This window comes from Mauremys mutica, chromosome 2, assembly GCF_020497125.1.
Source record: "Mauremys mutica isolate MM-2020 ecotype Southern chromosome 2, ASM2049712v1, whole genome shotgun sequence".
Taxonomy (NCBI): domain Eukaryota; kingdom Metazoa; phylum Chordata; order Testudines; family Geoemydidae; genus Mauremys; species Mauremys mutica.
This window is the reverse complement of record NC_059073.1, coordinates 106,706,687-106,725,873: the sequence shown is the minus strand read 5'-3', so window position 1 is coordinate 106,725,873 and position 19,187 is coordinate 106,706,687. Positions and strand designations below refer to the sequence as shown.

At 38.8% G+C, this 19,187-nt stretch overlaps 1 protein-coding gene across 1 annotated transcript in view; it reads right to left on the bottom strand.

The window, feature by feature from the left end:
• Positions 1-19,187, bottom strand: part of CTDP1 (CTD phosphatase subunit 1) — a 189,103-nt gene that overhangs the window by 89,122 nt on the left and 80,794 nt on the right. Inside the window, exon 11 of the mRNA XM_045006141.1 lies at positions 16,901-17,066. Coding sequence (XP_044862076.1) covers positions 16,901-17,066 — 166 coding nt within the window. The remainder of the gene's footprint in view (positions 1-16,900; positions 17,067-19,187) is intronic.

Genomic DNA, 19,187 nt, shown 5'->3' with positions numbered 1-19,187 from the left:
TCTTGCTTGCTTATATTTACCTGCCCCTGGAAATTTCCACTCTTGCATCCGACGAAGTGGGCATTCACCCACGAAAGCTCATGCTGCAAAACGTCTGTTAGTCTATAAGGTGCCACAGGATTCTTTGCTGCTTCCACAAACATCTGGTGTCCTTTCGCCTCTCCCTTTTCCCACTGCCCCAAACCTTTGTGGCTGTTTCCTGCAAATTAGCCTTAAGAAGGCAAAGGGTCCTTCCCCAGACAAGAAGAGCATGTCCTTTAAGTTGCATAGCCTGCAGCAAGAGCAGCCTCAGGCAAGCATATGGTCCTTCTCTACATTGGGGTTAGGTTTTGTATTAGGCCTACAGAATCTTTCAGAGAGACCTGGATATGAAGAAATGACTTAATGAAATATAAAAACCTCAAATACAAGTTTGCATTTATTATACAAGTCAATAGTGACTGTCCATCTCCCAAATGAACAAGAATTAGTTGAAAAGTGACCACAGTTGTGCAAGTGAGATATTATATAGAAGCAATTTGAACAATTGTAGAGCCTTATGAATAGTCTCATCACCCATGGCAGTTCTCAGGGTACTCAGGACTGAGAGTCACCTTGTTACCTATCCTGCCTCCAGCAATAGGGAGGCTTGCTTGCAATTTTACACTGAGTTAACAGACGCATAACATACAAATCACTGGAGATGATAGCACCGTTCTATTTGGTGCTGGCTAGGCCTCAGCTCAAGTACTGTGTCCAATTTTGGTCACCAATGTATAGAAAGGATGTAGAGAAACTGGAAAGGATCCAGAGGTGAGCAACAAAGACGAGCAAATAGATGGAATGCAAGCCATATAAACAAAGGCTGAAGGAACTGGGTATTTTTAGTTTGGAAAAGAGGAGATTGAGGGAGGACATGATAGCTGTCTTCAGATACTTGAAAGGCTGCCACAAAAAAGGTGGAGAAAAGTTGTTCTCTTGCCACAGAGGACAGGACAAGAGGCAATGGGTTCAAACTACAGCACAGCAGATTTAGATTAAATCTCAGGAAAAAACTTCCTAGCTGTCAGAACAGTAGGACAATGGAACAGACTGCCTCAGGAGGTCGTGGGAGCTCCTTCACTGGAAGTTTTCAGAAGGAGGCTGGATAGCCATCTGTCTTGGATGGTTTAGACCCAACAAATCCTGCATCTTGGTAGGGGGTTAGACTAGATGACCGTTGTGGTCCCTTCTAACCCTTATGATTCTATGGTCAAAACAATCACTCCTAGACTATGTCAGCCCTTACTTTTCCTTTCTAGTTAATAGGTATACCCCAGTCCCCGAGCCCCTTTGAAGTGTTCACCTGTAGTATTCAGCCTTGTAGCCACTGAACACTCACAAAAATACCAGATCTGCTGTTTCCCAAGGGAACAGTGTACATGCCAGCTTCAGTGACTCAACTCAGGATCAGCACTTAACTTAAAATCACAGCACTTAGATAAATTTAGAGAGAAATCAAGGATAAGTTTATTACCAAAGATTCAACATATAAGAGATAGTGAGTAAGGATAATGGAAACAGAATAAAACAAAATCATAACATGCTTTCTAGAGACTAACTTAACAGGCTAACCTCCATGCTAAGTCAGTTTTTTGTACTATCGTCTATCAATGTAGGCAGAGATCCCTTTTTCATTAATGTAAACACACTGTTTACTTCCTAAGGGGCAAATTAAAGGTGTCTCCTTTTGCCGTCTATTTATATCCCCAAACATAATTGTAGCCTGAGTCAGGATAATCCCCTGGTTTATTTTCCGGCGTGCTCCTGCCCCATTTATTTCACATTCCATTGATTTCACATATAGATATTGAAGCCACTGTGTTAACTCACAAGGCTTTGTGTACATGGTGACAGAGGTGAAGTAGTATTTTGTGTCTCACAGAAAATCTGTCTGTCAACTCTGCCTTGATATAGACTAACCCTCCCCCATTTTCAGTATACATACATATCTCCTTACATAGTATCTGTACATACATTTCACAACAATATTAACAACCACCGTGACCACCACCATTAATTTTTTCAAATTTCTTTATTAATTCTGCATCCTCATTTAAATTATGGCAGCATTTCGGAACCTCAGTCAAGGATCAAGTACCTTACATACAAGGCACCACACAGACAAGCATCAAAGACCGTCTCTACTGCAGACAGCTTATAATCTATATCTGACAGGACTCAGCAGGTGGGTGGAAAGAGAAATAGATTGATGCTTTCTCTCTGAAAGCAGACAATATATTCTATTTATTTACTGTAGTGCTCCAAATGAACAGGAAGATTTGGAGCTAGTTTAAAAGTTATCTAGTCTTTCTATTCAATCCATAACTTTGCAAAAATCATGGATTGAATAGAGAGACCGGATTTCTGGCTTATTACACCAATCTTTAACCCACTAACAACCCATCCAGCTGCTTTTTCCCTCCCCTCCCTTACTTTCCTCCCTATAACTAAAGGGTGTTAACTTTACCTTGAATGGTCCCTTTAAATGTGTTTTAACTATTTATGCTAAACAATCTGTTCCACCTTGTATCGAGCAGTGATTCTCTGAGTTAGCTTCCCAGACCTAAAGAGCAGCTCTGTGTAAGCTCAAAAGCTTCTCTCTCACACCAACAGAAGTTGGTCCAACAAAAAATATATTACCTCACCTGCCCTGTCTCTCTAATATCATGGGACCAACACGGCTACACCAACACTGCATACAAGCAATACTGTCAAAATTAATACGAATACAGTTTTATAACAGACAGTATATGCACATGAACAAGCAAAAACAATGGACACAGTGCAGCAGAAACCACTGGATAAGCAATACAGTCCTCTTTGCCACTCAGTAGACCATTTTAACACCATTTCCTGAACTGAATTTCACAAGATATACTCTGACCTTGCTGAAACAAAGAGTTATCTCAGTATAATAATTGGAGATATACCAATCTCCTAGAACTGGAAGGGACCTTGAAAGGTCATCAAGTCCAGCCCCCTGCCTTCACTAGCAGGACCAATTTTTGCCCCAGATCCCTAAGTGGCCCCCTCAAGGATTGAGCTCACAACGCTGGGTTTAGCAAGCCAATGCTCAAACCACTGAGCTATCCCTCCCCCCAGTATGGAACTGACACAGGTGGGGAGGACTAAGAAAAAGGCGAGGATCCATGTTGCTTGAAAATTTAAAGGAAGAATGAATAAATGGTGCCCAGAAACTTGTCTGAAAGTATTAAATTAAAAACTGTACTAGAATTAATGTAACATTTGCAAAGTTTAGTCAGGCTGCCACATACTAGTTAAAATAAACACAGGCCCCAGTATATTCCTCCAGTGCTTTAATTGCATGAAGTACAGATAAAGACTGAGAATGTTACATCTCTGTCATCTTTTATTTATAAATAAATGTAATGTAGTGTTTTTTCACTTTTGTCGAGTGTCTTCTCCTTGTGCGTTCTTGAGGCTCTGAATAGACCGAGTATTTCTACTATCTTAAAGATGAATGAGGCCGTGCTCTGAAACTGTGACTTCTCAGTTTTGAAGAAAAGGGCCTTTCAGCGGTCCTCAAAATAACTTTGCTAAATTAACTTGAGCTATACCATTACCTGACATACTCAGAATAAACAAAAAATTCTCAGTAAGTTAAAATTCTGAAAATGTTGACAATCACTGAGAGCACAGGGCAGCTAGAGTTCTCCTCCCTTCTCTACCCTTTGTCTTCCTATGCGCTCTACCTTTCTTTGAATGTCAAGAAAGGCCAAGTCACCACAGACCACTTCCTCTGAGAAATAAATGGAGGTTTCAAAGCACTGGAGCATTTCTGTTACGAATAGCAATACATTTTTATATAGAAAAGTAGATGTCCCTTAAAGAGTGATTTGGTGTTGTGTGCCGCTTTTCTTATAATAGTCCACAAAAATAATAGGATCTCTTTTGCATGGGAGAGGGGGTGAGGAGTTCACTGTTAGCCTTTAAAAGGGTGTGGTCTATTTTTCTGGAGCTCTTTAGCTTTCACAACTGAAGGTGAGCTGCAAAGGGAAAGTGATTGGGGATCACCTTCACCGGCACAACCTTATTCAGAAGACTGGTACTGATTGTTCTTTGGCAAATAGCTTCACTGGCAAACAGCTTCATTTGTAGCTTTCAGACATGCAGGAAAAATCTTTCACCACCTTATGATGCAGTCTACCCCATGAAGTTCCACTTCAAGTAACTGAATGCATCTGCTAGGGTATTTGTTACTGCAGGCTTGCTGTATTAAGGGAGCTCATACTGGACATTGCCCAAGACTAAATGGCGAGGCTTCTCAGAGCACGAACATGTGAAGGAAAAACTACAGAGCCGAATTAGTGATCAACATTACCCAAAAGAGCCACAGTACGTAAATTCATGGTTTCATTTACTAAATATTTCTCACAGCAAAATGGCAGACCAAATACTCTACAATTTGTTAACATAGTAAAAGCATCCTGATTGGTTAATAACTTAGATTGAAACACTGATTTAATTATCAACCAATATCATGTGCTGCAAAGAGCTGCAGGAGACACATTAAAGAGCTACTTGGGGCTCATGAGCCTCAGGCTGAGTATCAATGGGTTAAACATCATAATCTACAAGTAAACAATTTTCACTATTTTGTGATGAAACACAGGACCACATCACTATATTAGCTGAACATTTTGCAAAGTGCTTTAACACGGCTCAGGCTAACTCATTTTAAACTCTGTCAGGCTAGCGTTGACAGGGTTAGCAGCATTCAGTTTAGAAGTTACCGGTATGTTATAACCTAAGAAGGCACATATGCTAAAACATGGTTACTGAATTTCATGGTTTCAACAGAGTTTTGCCCCATCCTCACTGGAGAAACAAGCTGAGCTTAAACAGACTTAAAAGCTTCACTTAAAAGGTCTAAGGTAGAAGGCACCAGGCATAGAGTTCTATCATCAATCAAAAACCAAGGTGGCAGAATACAATCCCCAGAATACAAAGAAATTGTTTTATCTTTAGATGTGTGACACAAGGGTTTTAGAAAAGAATATTCAGTAAACCATTACTTTTTTACACTACTTATTCTCTGGGAAGCACCCATTAAAGAGCTATACTTCATTTTACATATAATAATGAGATTTTGTATTAAAAATGAAAATACTGAAAAGTCAGAGCCAAAAGGTGATTTGTGCCACATAATCAGAACACTGCTAAAGACTAATTGGGGGAGTGTCTCATGTCAGAAGATAGACAGAAGCTATAGAGCAAGCTTAGAAATCCACAGTTAAGTGTGGAGTTCACTGCCTTAAGTAGCATTTTGCCAGCAGCATAGAACAGCACAAAGCATATAGTGAAGATTCTTTAAAAAATGGTCTCTCCACAAATGAGCTAAAACCAGGTGTAAAAATTCCAACTACTTTCTTCCTTATAGAATGACATCAAAAAGGTTTTCAAAAGGTTCCATATAACCTACAGATGCTTCAAGGGTGCAGTTTTGAAAGAACTGTAGAATACTTTTAATTTGCCCCCATGCTACTTTTTAATTCACCAAGTGTAAGAGAAGAATGGATTTTTATAAATGCCTTTATAGAGAACTTTATAGAGAAAAGAAAAACAGAAAACCCTAACTGCAGCAGGCATTAAGTATACTATGTTATTCTTTACTAAAAGACTGATTTTTCTATTAGTATAAACAGAGATGATATTTTGGTATTTGATGCCTGGTTTGATGTGAAATGAAAGCAGCTATCACATCTATTTCCTGCTTTAATGATTAAAAACCTCTGAACACATTTTAGTACTTCAAAAATCTGTTGCAAGAATACATTGCCTTGAGCATGGCTGAGCAAAGAAAAAGCATATTGAACATTAAAACGGGTAAACCACTGAAAAAAAAAAATCTGTGGAGCCAGACCAGTAAATTGATACGCTGCAGACAAAAACTTGCTAGGAAAACAGTAAATAAATCTTTCAAATGTCAGTTACCAACTCAAACTGTACTACTGATTTGTCTGCACTGCATTTGTTTCCTAACTTTACTTATTTCAATTGCTTCTAATTCTAATTCCATTCTCCAATATTTTTCATTAGACTGATTTCTAGTGCCTAAAGATGATCAATGCTGATTTCTGGAATACATCGTCAATGACCGTTTCCAATTCCCTTAAGCTGAAATGGAAGTTTGCATAAACAACTATTAGAACTCGTCTAGATCCAGTCCTCTCTACTGTTCTGAATCTCTTCAGAACTGAACATATGAAATATATGAAAGCAAATAACTTCTATCCCATTGTCTACTTCCCCCATGTTCCTCTATCTCCCATTCTAGGTTTTTATTTTTTTCTTCTACAGGTAAAACCACTATCTTTTACATTCCTATAGACTTAAATGGTGCTTTTACAATTGTTGCATCCCTTAGGACTGGTCTACACTACACGTTTAAACCGAATTTAGCAGTGTTAAACCGATTTAACCCTGCACCCGTCCACTCAACAAGGCCCTTTATATCGATATAAAGGGCTCTTTAAACCGATTTCTGTACTCCTCCCCGACGAGAGGAGTAGCGCTGAAATGGGTATTGCCATGTCGGATTAGGGTTAGTGTGGCCGCAAATTGACGGTATCGGCCTCTGGGCAGTATCCCACAGTGCACCATTGTGACTGCTCTGGAAAGCGATCTGAAATCGGATGCACTGGCCAGGTAGACAGGAAAAGCCCCGCGAACCTTTGAATTTCATTTCCTGTTTGCCCAGCGTGGAGCTCTGATCAGAATGGGTGGCGATGCAGTCCCAAATCCAAAAAGAGCTCCAGCATGGACCGTACGGGAGATACTGGATCTGATCGCTGTATGGGGAGACAAATCTGTTCTATCAGAGCTCCGTTACAGAAGACGAAATGACAAAGCATTTGAAAAAAATCTCCAGGCTATGATAGACAGAGGCCACAGCACAGTGCTGTGTGACAAGCGTAATGGAAAGCCAAAGAATCAAATGGACGCTCATGGAGGGAGGGAGGGGGTTCTGAGGACTCCAGCTATCCCACAGTCCCCGCAGTCTCCAAAAAGCATTTGCATTCTTGGCTGAGCTCCCAATCCAGGGAAAAAGGGCGCGAAATGATTGTCTGCCGTTGCTTTCACGGAGAAAGGATTGAGTGACGACATTTACCCAGAATCACCCATGACACTGTTTTTGCATTGGGATCTCAACCCAGAATTCCAATGGGCGGGGGAGACTGCGGGAACTATGGGATAGCTACGGGATAGCTACCCACAGTGCAACGCTCCGGAAATCGACGCTAGCCTCGGTACATGGACGCACAACGCCGAATTAATGTGCTTACTGTGGCCGCGTGCACTCGACTTTATACAATCTGTTTTACAAAACCAGTTTATGTAAAATCGGAATAATCCTGTAGTGTAGACATACCCATAATTTCATCTTCTCACTATCACTCAAAATAAGCTGTGATCTTTCCTTTAGACATTGGGTTGCAGTTGATGTACTTAAATGTGTTCTACAACTTCAATTATCACAGTTCTCTCTAATAATCAAAGGTGAAAAATAGGTATGATAGCCAGTCTGACATTATACTTTACAAGCCACCAAACAACAACAAGTCTTTAATTGTGTTCGTAGAACTACAAAAATAAAATCGTAGCCAGAAATTAAACAATACATCTTACTTATTTCCACAACAGTTTAGGCAGTTTATTTTCATTACAAACCTGATGTAAATTTTCTGATGCAACAGCTAACCACATGTGCTTTGTGTATGCAATGGGGTATTTGAATGCCAAAGTACTAGCACCACAGGTTTAACATTTGTCTATCATATACTTAAAGTGACAGCCAATTAAAATAAGAACATAAGAACATTAGAAAGGCCGTACCGGGTCAGACCAAAGGTCCATCTAGCCCAGTATCTGTCTACCGACAGTGGCCAAAGCCAGGTGCCCCTGAGGGAGTGAACCTAACAGGCAATGATCAAGTGATCTCTCTCCTGCCATCCATCTCCATCCTCTGACGAACAGAGGCTAGGGACACCATTCTTACCCATCCTGGCTAATAGCCATTTATGGACTTAGCCACCATATTGAAACAAAGAAAAAAAAACGACATTTATAGTCTTGCATTACTAAAAACTTTAGGCAATAAAAGTTGAATACTGCACATTGTGAGCTGGCTGGAATGGACACACTGGGGAGAGAAATGGATCTTTGATCAATGTCCATACTATGCAGACATCAAGCTTTCTTACACAGGAAGCTGACAGACGAGATGGGCTGCAGACAGAGTACAGCTAGACTTGGCTTAGTTCAGGGACCATGTAAGGGAAGAAGGTTGCAGAAGGGGACCTTTCAAGAAGACAACTAAAGAAGGAAGAGAGCAGGAACATGGGAGGTACTGGAAGTGCTTGAGCAGAAACTGGGAAATACAACCAGTTCCGCCAAATGTCTGGACAAACCGATAATCTGTATGACGTAAGTAGCAGCCCAAGCTATACAAGTTGTTCTGGCAAACTTACTTTCATGATGGTTGTCATATTGCCTAGACAACCCATAATTGTCTCCAATGTAGCCCACTGCATTTATTAACTTTGAGACTCTGCTACATGCGTACTTTCATCCATTCTCATCCTGCCTCCTTGAAAAAAATTCAGACCACTTCACCCAGAATTAAGGCAACAAATTTTAAAACATGGGTCACACCTCCAGAAGGCCAATGGGTCAACTGAAAGAAGACTTAACAAGAGCAATTAAAATTTGGTCCTCTTCTGAATGTTCTTGAAGCCAACCAAGTTAACAATTTATAGAAGGGAATCAGAAGTTAATTTCTATGCAATGTATAGTGTACGTATTTTAAGAAGCCAGGCATAATGAAATTTCTTGTAAGAATCATCTGAAGTCAGAAGTGTAAGAGCAGATTTTTAATAGCCATAGTTCTGTGTAAGTAGGTGCCTACCAAATTCACAGCCGTGAAAGATGCATCACGGACATTGAAAGCTGGTCTTTTGTGTACTTTTACCCTATAGTAAAATCCAATGCCATTATATGCACAGTTACAGGTTCCAGACGTGATCATTAGCTTGTTTCAATATAAAGAAAGGTCATGAACTTGACAGGATTTATTGATTGACATTTTACAGCAGCAAACACTCAGGGCTCAACTCACTGATTGGTAGATATGGGCATCCAGGGTGGTTTTGTAGCATAGTGATTTCAATTGATAGCCTACTGGAAGACAAGTGAAATTATTCTAAAATGAGTGTCCAAAGTAAATCAAAAACCTCTACAATCATTACTACAGCAGAAGCCAAATTCTACATACCAATGGTAAACTGTTTTGTAAAAGCTACGTTTTGTTGATTCCACTTAGACTCAGAAAGTGGCTGCAGATGTTGCACTGCAGGGAAACAAAACAAAAAGACCCCCAAAACAACTTGTTCTCTTTTTAAGACAACAGAGCTCTGAGATCTGTCATTTAGCTACAATGGAACTTGTGGATGCATTTGCAAGCACTAATATACCGCTGGAAAAACCTGATCACCCAAAGCTGTGCAAATTCATTCAGTGGAACATACAAAAAAGGAGTTGTTTACCAAGTGCAAATAACCTATGACAGAACTACCTTCCAAAGGTTTCTGTGAAGGCGCAAGTTTGGTAAAGTTGATAAACTGCTCAGCTACATTAAAAAAGATCTTTAAACAATGCCCTAGCTGCAGTCTTTGATACAGGCAGTACATTGCAAATGAGACTGAAATGGAGGAACAAAAATAGCATTTCCCCCAGGGCCAGTAATTACTTGTTGGACTTCCTGGTTTTGGGCTGCACAATACCAGTTTTAATAGAACTTTCAACTCTTCTAAACGATGCTCAGCTGAATGAGGAAATTCAGTTTGTTGCCAAAAATGCCAGAGGACTGATGGACTTAAGTTGGTTTGAATCTTGACATGTCACAGTCCACAAAGCTTACAACAAAGTAATGGATGTACTGTTCTGGGCTGAAGCAGTGTCAAACAAAAATCACTCTGACAACATTGAGTTAAATGCCAGTGCTCAGCAGGTGTTTTCTTGCATGGCAAAGAAGCTCAGACAATATTACAGCTGTAGAGAAGTCAAGCTGTGCAGAAAAAAAAACAGCTCAAAAGTTTCAACAAGTTGCAGCAAGATTCCTAAAAACTGTGCATATTTTTGACCCTGCACAAATGCACCTGTTGATGTTGGATTTAACATCTCAATGCAATTCCTGGCATTGACAAGAATTGTAGGCTAGAGATTCCTGCTTACAAAAATATTGCCAATGAAATGGAATGTACTTTGCCTGAGCTACAATTTTGGAAGTCAGTGGAAGGCAGAATTTCCCATCTCACAAGGCTAGCTCGTGCTGTCTGACAATGCCAATGAACTCCATGGATGCAGAAAGAGCTGTGCCTAAACATGGACAAGTGTTAGCAGCGCAGAAACAGGGAATGAAGACAGACAGTTGCAGGATACTCCATACTCACATTCAAAACCCAAACTTTTTTCCCCCCACCTGCTTTTGTTAACTTAAGGGCTTTACAATATGTTTATATTTTGCCATTTAATATATATACACATCTATCTATATTCATGCTTTCTTTCAACACTTGAAATTTAAGATTTTTAAAATTCTATGACCATGAAATTTATGAAAAGGGGTAGTGAATTTGGTAGAGCTATGTGTATAAGTGAGCTCAAAGCAACTGTCATTTTACAGTAGAGACACATCCATCAGATCCAATTAATATTTTAAACTAACCAAAGGGCTAGTATTCACTGAGATAATAGCTTTCATTAAACTGTGTGAGGGAAATGCTGATCCTTAATTCACAGCATGTTAGTTATAGCTACATTTACTAATTTAGAACACAAAACAGTAATCTATAATATGCTTAGCAGGATGGAAGTAGTAGGGACAGTGATAATATGGACCAATGAATTACAATATTCTGCTTACATTAGCCTTTGTATAAGGTGTATGCACAAGTATTTGTTTGAAAGAATAAAACATGGAAAATGTTCCGCTTAGCTGAATCATTGTGTATACTTAAATCCACTTTGATATAAAATGCACATTTTTTAATGTATTCTTTTGCAGATTATGGGTTAAATCTTCAGCCGGTGTAAGTCAGTGCATCTCCACTGAGTTTGGTAGGAGACAGAAGAGATGGATAGTTGAGTGTGACCAAGTTTGGATCTAATTCTCCCTTTCCCAGAGAGCCTTGTCTGACAGGAAGAGAATTTATTTATTTTTGCTGTAGGTAGAAGAGAAGACAATCCTAGAGGTGATGGGTAGAGCTGGTGAACCCAAGGATGGGAGGCGGCAGCAGCAGCAAAAAGGGTTCTAGCTCTAGTAAATAAGGAAGTGAAATGCTTACTCACATAGGCTGCAAAGGACCAGTTATTCCAGGCTATGGTAACTGCAAGGAGGGCTCTGCTGGATGAGAAAGCAGTGGCGCCAAGGAGAGGTTTTGGCATTTCCTTCCTCCATGAGACCCCCCATCACTGAACTTCCCTATAAATCTGATCAGCCAAATCATCCTGGCAGCTCCTCTAGGGCTGGTTCTCTTTTGATCTACGATGCTGAGAGGAGCTGCTGACAAGTGGTGCAAACATCTGCTTCATTATATTCTGCTCCCATTTTAGTCTGGCATGGCTGTGACATCACCACACAAGGTAGGGAGTGGAAAGTCGGAACTTCTTCCCAGAATGGACTCAGTATGGACAGCAAGAGAACTGAGGTATCAGAAGGACATTTTCTGCAGCTGCTACTAGGAGATAAATGAACAACTGGGAAGGATTGCTTCCCTGGAGGCTGAGCAGGGAAATGGGATGGAAAATCCTGGCTTTGATAGCTTGACTTACTGTCAAATGAAAATTCATTATGCAAACTGGTCTCATAACGAGAAATACTCTTTACAAGTAAGTGAAAGGGCTATGAGAAGACATGGTAACAAAATACGGGTCTTTTTAAAAAAAAATAGTTTCAAGGGGTAAAAATCTGAACAAGGCTGTGGAGGCTGAAAGCCACCCTTCAGTTGCCTGATAGATATCCATGCAAAACAGCCAAGACAAGACCATTGCAGGCAAATGTGAAGCCAAGTTCCATCAGCAATGAAATTTTGTGCAACAAGCATACAAGTTATCTATGGCATCACAAGACAAGAGGAGAGTAAGATAAATTTAACTTGATTAAATAAGGGTAACTACTTAATTCTATACTTGATACGTTTCACAGAAATCTCTCCTAGTGCCATTAAATAGGAGAATGATCTTAGAAGTATAGCTTTCTTAATATCTAAGAGGCTTAGAAACACTGGTCTGAAAAAGGATGTGATAAACCTTGTTTCTAAACATACAAGGATACTGGTGATCTCGTCAAGTATTGGTAATTTTGCTACTGATTGCTTATTTAATGTAAAAAAAGATCTGTATGTGGCAGCTAATATAGAAAAGATACTTATGATCCATATGCAAGAAAAGGCTGGGTTTTGGAGAAGGATTTTTGGGGAAGGAGGTAGGAGGTAGAGCTGTTCTTAATGCACTTGCTCTGAGGAATCAGAAGTGTAGGACTGGAAAGGACCTCAGTAGATCATCTAGTCCAGTCCCTTGCACTCAAGGCAGGACTAAGCAATAGTAGACCATTCCTGAGAGGTGTTTGTCTAACCTGTTCTTAAAAACCTCCAGTGATGGAGAATCCACAAACCTCCCAAGGCAATTTGTTCTAGTGCTTAACTAACCTGACAGTAAGTTTTTCATAACATCCAACCTAAGTCTCCATAGCTGCAATTTAAGACCATTGCTTCTTGTCCTTTTCTCAGAGGTCAATGAGAATAATTTTTCACCCTCCTCCTTGTAACAACCTTTTATGCACTTGAAAACTTATGCTCCCTCTCAGTCTTCCCCAGACTAAACAAACCCAATTTTTTCAATCTTTCCTCACAGGTCATGTCTTCTAGACCTTTAAATTATTTTTGTTGTTCTTCTCTGGACGTTTTCCAATTTGTGAACATCTTTCCTTTTTGTTGGGATGATACTTTACAGCTATCATTTGCTTTTCTACTGCAAACAAGGGGAGGAAAAAAGTTAGTCACATAAATCTATTTGCAACTGGTTGCAAGAGAAGCAGATTCATCCATGAACAGACTTTACTAATGGAAGTTGTCCATTAGTTACAATGAAAAAATGCTTGGAGGCTTAAATGCTTCAAGATAATCCTAATACTTCCCCCCACCCCCCTCTCAGAATAGCAAATTTCCCATGCTGTCAAACACTGCGCACTTAATTCACTTTGATACAGAGTGCATTTCTTTTTGATGCTTTTTTTGCAAGTTACAGGGAGATCCTTATAAGTTTAGAGGTAAAATTCCTACAGGTCATTTTTTTTTATCTTAAATTCACTTTTAGTAGTTAATTTAGGTTCATTTTAAATTTTCCTTGTCCTTGCCTCCACTTCCTAGCTACACATGGGTGATCTCTGATGATTTCTGTAAAAGAAGCTGATAGAGCAGAAGAAAAGAGCAAAGTTCTTTGCTGTTAGGCTGGACCATTCACAGGCAGTGTCTTTTCTCCAGAGCTGTGCTTTCAGTGTTCATCTTCCACCATGTCTCCTGCATGCCTCATAGTATCATTACATGAACACATATATACATGTAATGATACTTGCCAACTCTGATGTATGCATGTGAAACCTGGACCATGTACAGATGCCATGATATGAAGCTGAATCACTTTTACATGGGCTGTCTGAGGAAACTGATGAGGATAAGATGGCAAGACAAGGTTCCAGATACCGAGGTTCTCATACAGTATTGATCTTATTGAAAATGACATGTTTCTATAATCTTAAGTCTTACATTTTTCTGTACAAACATTCACCCTGTTGCTCAAGTCAGAACATTCAGAAGCAATAAACACGCTTTTAAGAAGTACTTTTAAGAAATGGCAGTCTATCTAATGAAAAACTACAGGAAAGATTTTTTCAAACACTGAAGGAGTTATTGATAATACTTAGTAATCAACTAAAGAGAGATAATTATATCAATTTAATGTGTACTGTAAGAGAACCAAGAAGAACTAATGGAAAACTGCAGAGAATACACATTTATTTATAATGCACCTAGAACACTAGAATACATTTAGCTATTTCAGAAACTTTAAAGTTTCTAATGTTTCATTAGTGTGTCACTTGTAACTTTGTAATTTAACATGATAGAGCTGATTATAGGCATTTCTGTCATTTCAGGGCATTCTGAAATCCTTCAAGACATTTAAGGAATCTGGATCATTATTTGAAGTATTAGACCAATCTCCCTGTATTATGCTTCCAATACAATCAGTATGTATGTATTGCTCTTTGCTGCTTTTACTTTTCCATAATAAGTACCATGTTACCTCTACAGCACTCTCCACAAAATTTCTATTTCAAATTCAGCACAAAAATGTCAGAACAGAGGTTATGATGTTCTGTAGTCCTGATGTTTTTTTAATATTATGGCTTAACCAGAAGATCAGCTATGAACAGCATAGGTGAGAAGGACCAAGGGACACAACCAGAAATAAATGGCTGCTTTGGATGGGTAGGTGACAACATTTCCTTACAATGACTTAGACTTCGCACAGAATCACATTTGTTCTTGAGAGCATTGCCAGTTCAAGTAACCTCATCATCAGGGCTCCTACATGGAAAATCTAAGCAATGGAAGATTAGCTCTTGTGTCACCTGGGAGCCAGATGTTGGAAGAAAAGTTAAAGTTACCTGATGAAACATGAAACAAGAGAAGCTCAAAAGTAGATCACATGCACAGGAAAGCAAGCAATGTAGTCTATATTCAGAAACATAGCTACTGCTATCACAACATACTTATAAGCAGCTTGCTGTTGTCACATGACCACTACTCAACCCTTACATTGCAGATGGAAAAATATGGAAGTGTGAGGAATGAACACAGAGTTTGGAACAGTCACTTCAGAGATGGTCCAAGAAGTAAGGAGTCAAGAAAGGTTCTCTGACAAATGCCTGAGCAGAAAATTCTACCCTCAGCTATCACAGAGTAAGCTACTTCACTTTCAAGGCCCTTTTATAGCCTATCCCTACCCCACCTATCATCTCTCCTTCATTCCTACCTCCGCCCACAATGCCAGCCTCCATCACCTACTTGTTAAATTTTCCAACGTACTTGTTTGAAAACTGCTTTCTCCCAAGCCATCCCTTATGCGTGGAAGGAGCTTCCTGTAAACATCTGCAAAACTAATACATTATTCTAATTTGAAAATCTAACAAAAATCCAAAAACTTTTTTGCTGTGGTGCCTACAAAAAAGCTTAACAGCTAGGTTGGTGCTGTACTGTGCTGACCAATGATGACCAATAATCTCTCATTGTTTCCTTGTACTCCCCTCACTCCTCTGCCCCCGGTATGTCTGTCTGTATCCATCATCTCTTGTCTTACACTTACACTGTAAGTTCTTTGGTGCAGGAACAGTCACTTTACTGTGTTTGTACAGCACCTAGAACAATGCAGTTGGGTCTTTAACTAGGGACCATAAGTGCTATAAATAATATTTGATTATTTGAGAGAACTAGCAAACAAATGTGATGTAAATGGGACTGTTCATTATACTTTTCAATCCAGCATGCAAAAGGAAAGGCAGACTCTTGACCAAGCTGTATGGAAATTATTATATCCACCTCCAAGACGGCATTCCGAAGACTCCAAGCCCAGATGGGATTGCAAACAATACCAGTCCTAACTAATGTAAAAAAACTATTTAATACATACTGCCCTTCTATGTTTACTGTTTGATTTGTGATGCAAACGAGAGCTGGAAAATTAAGTTATAGGAGTATTCTCAGTGCATTTAACAAATACACATCTTTTATTCAGGTGTTGGCATATTAACCTTTGACAATACCCACAGATAGCAAATTTAGTTTGCAACTGTTCATTGTAATTATTTTGTAATTAATAACATTATCTTACAGCCTTACATGAAGTGGCCTTATTTTTTGCATTTGATCTAAATATTTTACCATGTAATATTCATTATTTTACGCATCATTAAAAAAAAATAAAGTGTAAATTAAACCTAGAATGTATACTATAGCATCTAAGTAGACATTAGATATACCAGTAAACCTAGAATTTTACATAAATCAACAATAAATAAAGATATTGCTAGGTTTTTAAAAAGTCTGAAGTTGGCATTGAACATAATCCTATTTCCAAAGGATTATTCCCATACCCCACTGACTTTCATTTTTAGGTGAAACTAGGTTTCAAATTCTAAAAGTCACCTTCACCATAATTTAAGACTCAAACAATGCACATATCCAACTCTCCATGAAACAGCTGTTTCTCCTTTCTTAGGCAAATACTGCGTGTATTACTGAATGCCAGTTACACAAGGTTGAAAAGGAAACTATGGTTCCTTCTGAAAGGTCACACACATATGATGGGTTTTTTAATTGGTGATCTTAAGGGTTTTTAGGTTCTCATTTATATGAAATTCAGTGTGACAATGTATAGTATTTTACATAACTAACATGCACCAACTTAAGATCCCATACATTTTCTTTTGTGCCAAAATTATATTGATATGAAATAACTACTTTACAGGCCTACGACCATGAAAGTATTTACAGCGGTGTAGTTTAAATTGGTTTTACAGCACATAGTTGCATGTTGAACAAAACTGTATTTCTAAGTCAATTAAAATATTTTTGTTTCAAGTTACTGTAACTTGACTTTTCCCCATCAGTAGTTACACGCACCTGGTAACATGCAAAGTCATTTCATGTATGTGCATAATTTAACAGAGTTAAATACTATTATGCATAACTGACTAACTCAATGATACTGTTAGAATCCTGACACAGTTAGTTTAGCTCACCTCTTTATCCATACTCTCTAAATCCTCTTTACATAGTGTGTAGAGTGGCATTGTCTCGGACATACTTGGCTGGCGTTTCCGTTTGGATGGACCAGGTTGATCTTCATTCTCATTTGCTGGTAACTCCTCTTCATCAAACAGCTGCTGCTGATGTGGTTGAACAACTCTGAAAAATTTCAGAGGTCTCACATGAGAAAAATCATTTTGAATTTCAACTTTCATAGAACTGAATCAGATTCAACATGAAGTGTACGGTTACGGAAGAGCTACAGCTTCACTGAAGTACTGCTATGCCCTCCTTTGAATACCTGGAACAATCTCATGTGTCTGGAATTGGAAAAATTGATCACTACACCTTCTCTTTCTCACTGTATTCTTCTCCCCTCCCCCCAACAAAAATCTGCATATTCGAATTGCCTATACCAATTTAAAAGTTATAAATATAGAAAGCTCGTCAGGACACTGGAATGCCTATCCACAGTGCAACATGTCTTTTGCCAATACAATCTGAAGATATGTGGACCAGGTATTGGCATAATCAGCCAGGTGCTAACACAATCTTCCAAACAGTTTTGAAGGTAGAGCTACACTGGCGGAACTTTTGCTGGTAAAGCTTTCTAGTGAAGATAAGCCCTTCCTCCCCAGCATTCTGAGAAATTGTTCATTACTTCAAGAACAGCTACACTACATCTGTAAGATCTCAAAGAAACCATGCACACTTTCATTAAAACATTAATATTGTAGACACATGGACTGAAGGAGGGAAATTCAAAATTAAAAGTAGCTTGTGGTTTTGTTGAGAGGGACAGGAGCTTTAAAAAAAGACAAGAATGTTCTTATGTTCTAAAAGAAGGAGGGATACTGGCTGTTAAAACCAATGTTAAAAAAACAATACCACTTATTCTTGACCTTGAATCCATAGACTAGCAATGGTAATCTTTTTTGCTTGTGTGTCAAACAAAAGAAGGTAATCACCACATGGATCTCAAGTGCTGGTAAATAAAATGATTTATTCTGTCTATTACAAAAGAGAGAGCGAGAGAGGTCTTATTACAACACTAGAGACACTTAAGGCCTTTGTATACACTTTAATCTACATCATGTGTAATACTGGGAGTTTATGCTTTTCAAATTTTAATTTTCCTTTATATTGGCCTGACTGAACAACAAAACAATGCTGTTTTGTGAACGTAGTCAGTATGAAATGTATGAAATGTTTGACAGCCTTGGAGGGCAGAATTTATTTATCCAAACTCATTGACAGTGCAGGAAGATGTCAATACAAGCTTCCTCACGTCACCCTGGAGAAGACAGATATTGTATGCGTCTCCATGGCTATTCGTTCCTTGGACACTCTGTCTCCAACAAGTGCAAATTGTGATAGCTTATGTATTACAGAAATATGTTGCTAGCAATACCAGACCACATTTTTAAACAGAGTATGTATCTAAATTAGCAAAAAGAAAACCAAGTAAGTAGTGTACTAGTGCTACACTCCCTATTGTGGCAATGGCTGTAATAGGGTACAATGAACCAAGAAAGTCTCTCCTGAAATGCAGACCTCAGTGCTACAGAGCTGAAGCACATTGGCAAAGTCCTCCACTGCCTCTATGTACACCATCATAAATCCACTGTATTTCAAAAAGAGTAATGACGTCCAAGAGTGGCATGAGTTTATTACCACATGTTCTACTTAAGTATTATATATTGTTTACAACATGTACAAAAACATTTTACCTTAGAGAAAGGTGGAGCTGAAATACGTCAACCTGTGCTAACTGCTAGTTTTGGCCCGTCAAAACGTTTATCATTAGTCAGTTTAGATGTTTTTGGTTATTACTGTGATTTTTTTTTTTTTTAAAAAGGACTGACAAATTAGTTAGCCTGTTCCAGTATTTGATTTCTGTAGCTCCGTTCTGTCTCCAGGGTACCCAACTATCCAAAGTGGTAAGCATGAAGGCCATATTTCAAGTTGTATTCTTATACTGACAAATTTTGAGAGCAATACAATGTTGTCAATGCACCAATGAATTATCCAGGACAATCCATTTACACAGAAAGCATCATCCACAGTAAAATACTTATTACAGTGCAGAAGAAATATACCCATTTACCTGGCACTGATATAAAAGCTGTATACCATGTCCCTGATTCTCTTCTCACACTAGATTTATACTGCTGTAACTCCTTTGTTTTCAACAGAGTTACTCCCAATTTTCTACGGGGTGAGAGAAGAATTGGGCTAGCAGGTAAACTAGAAAAGATGCTGGGAAACTCAGCTATAAGC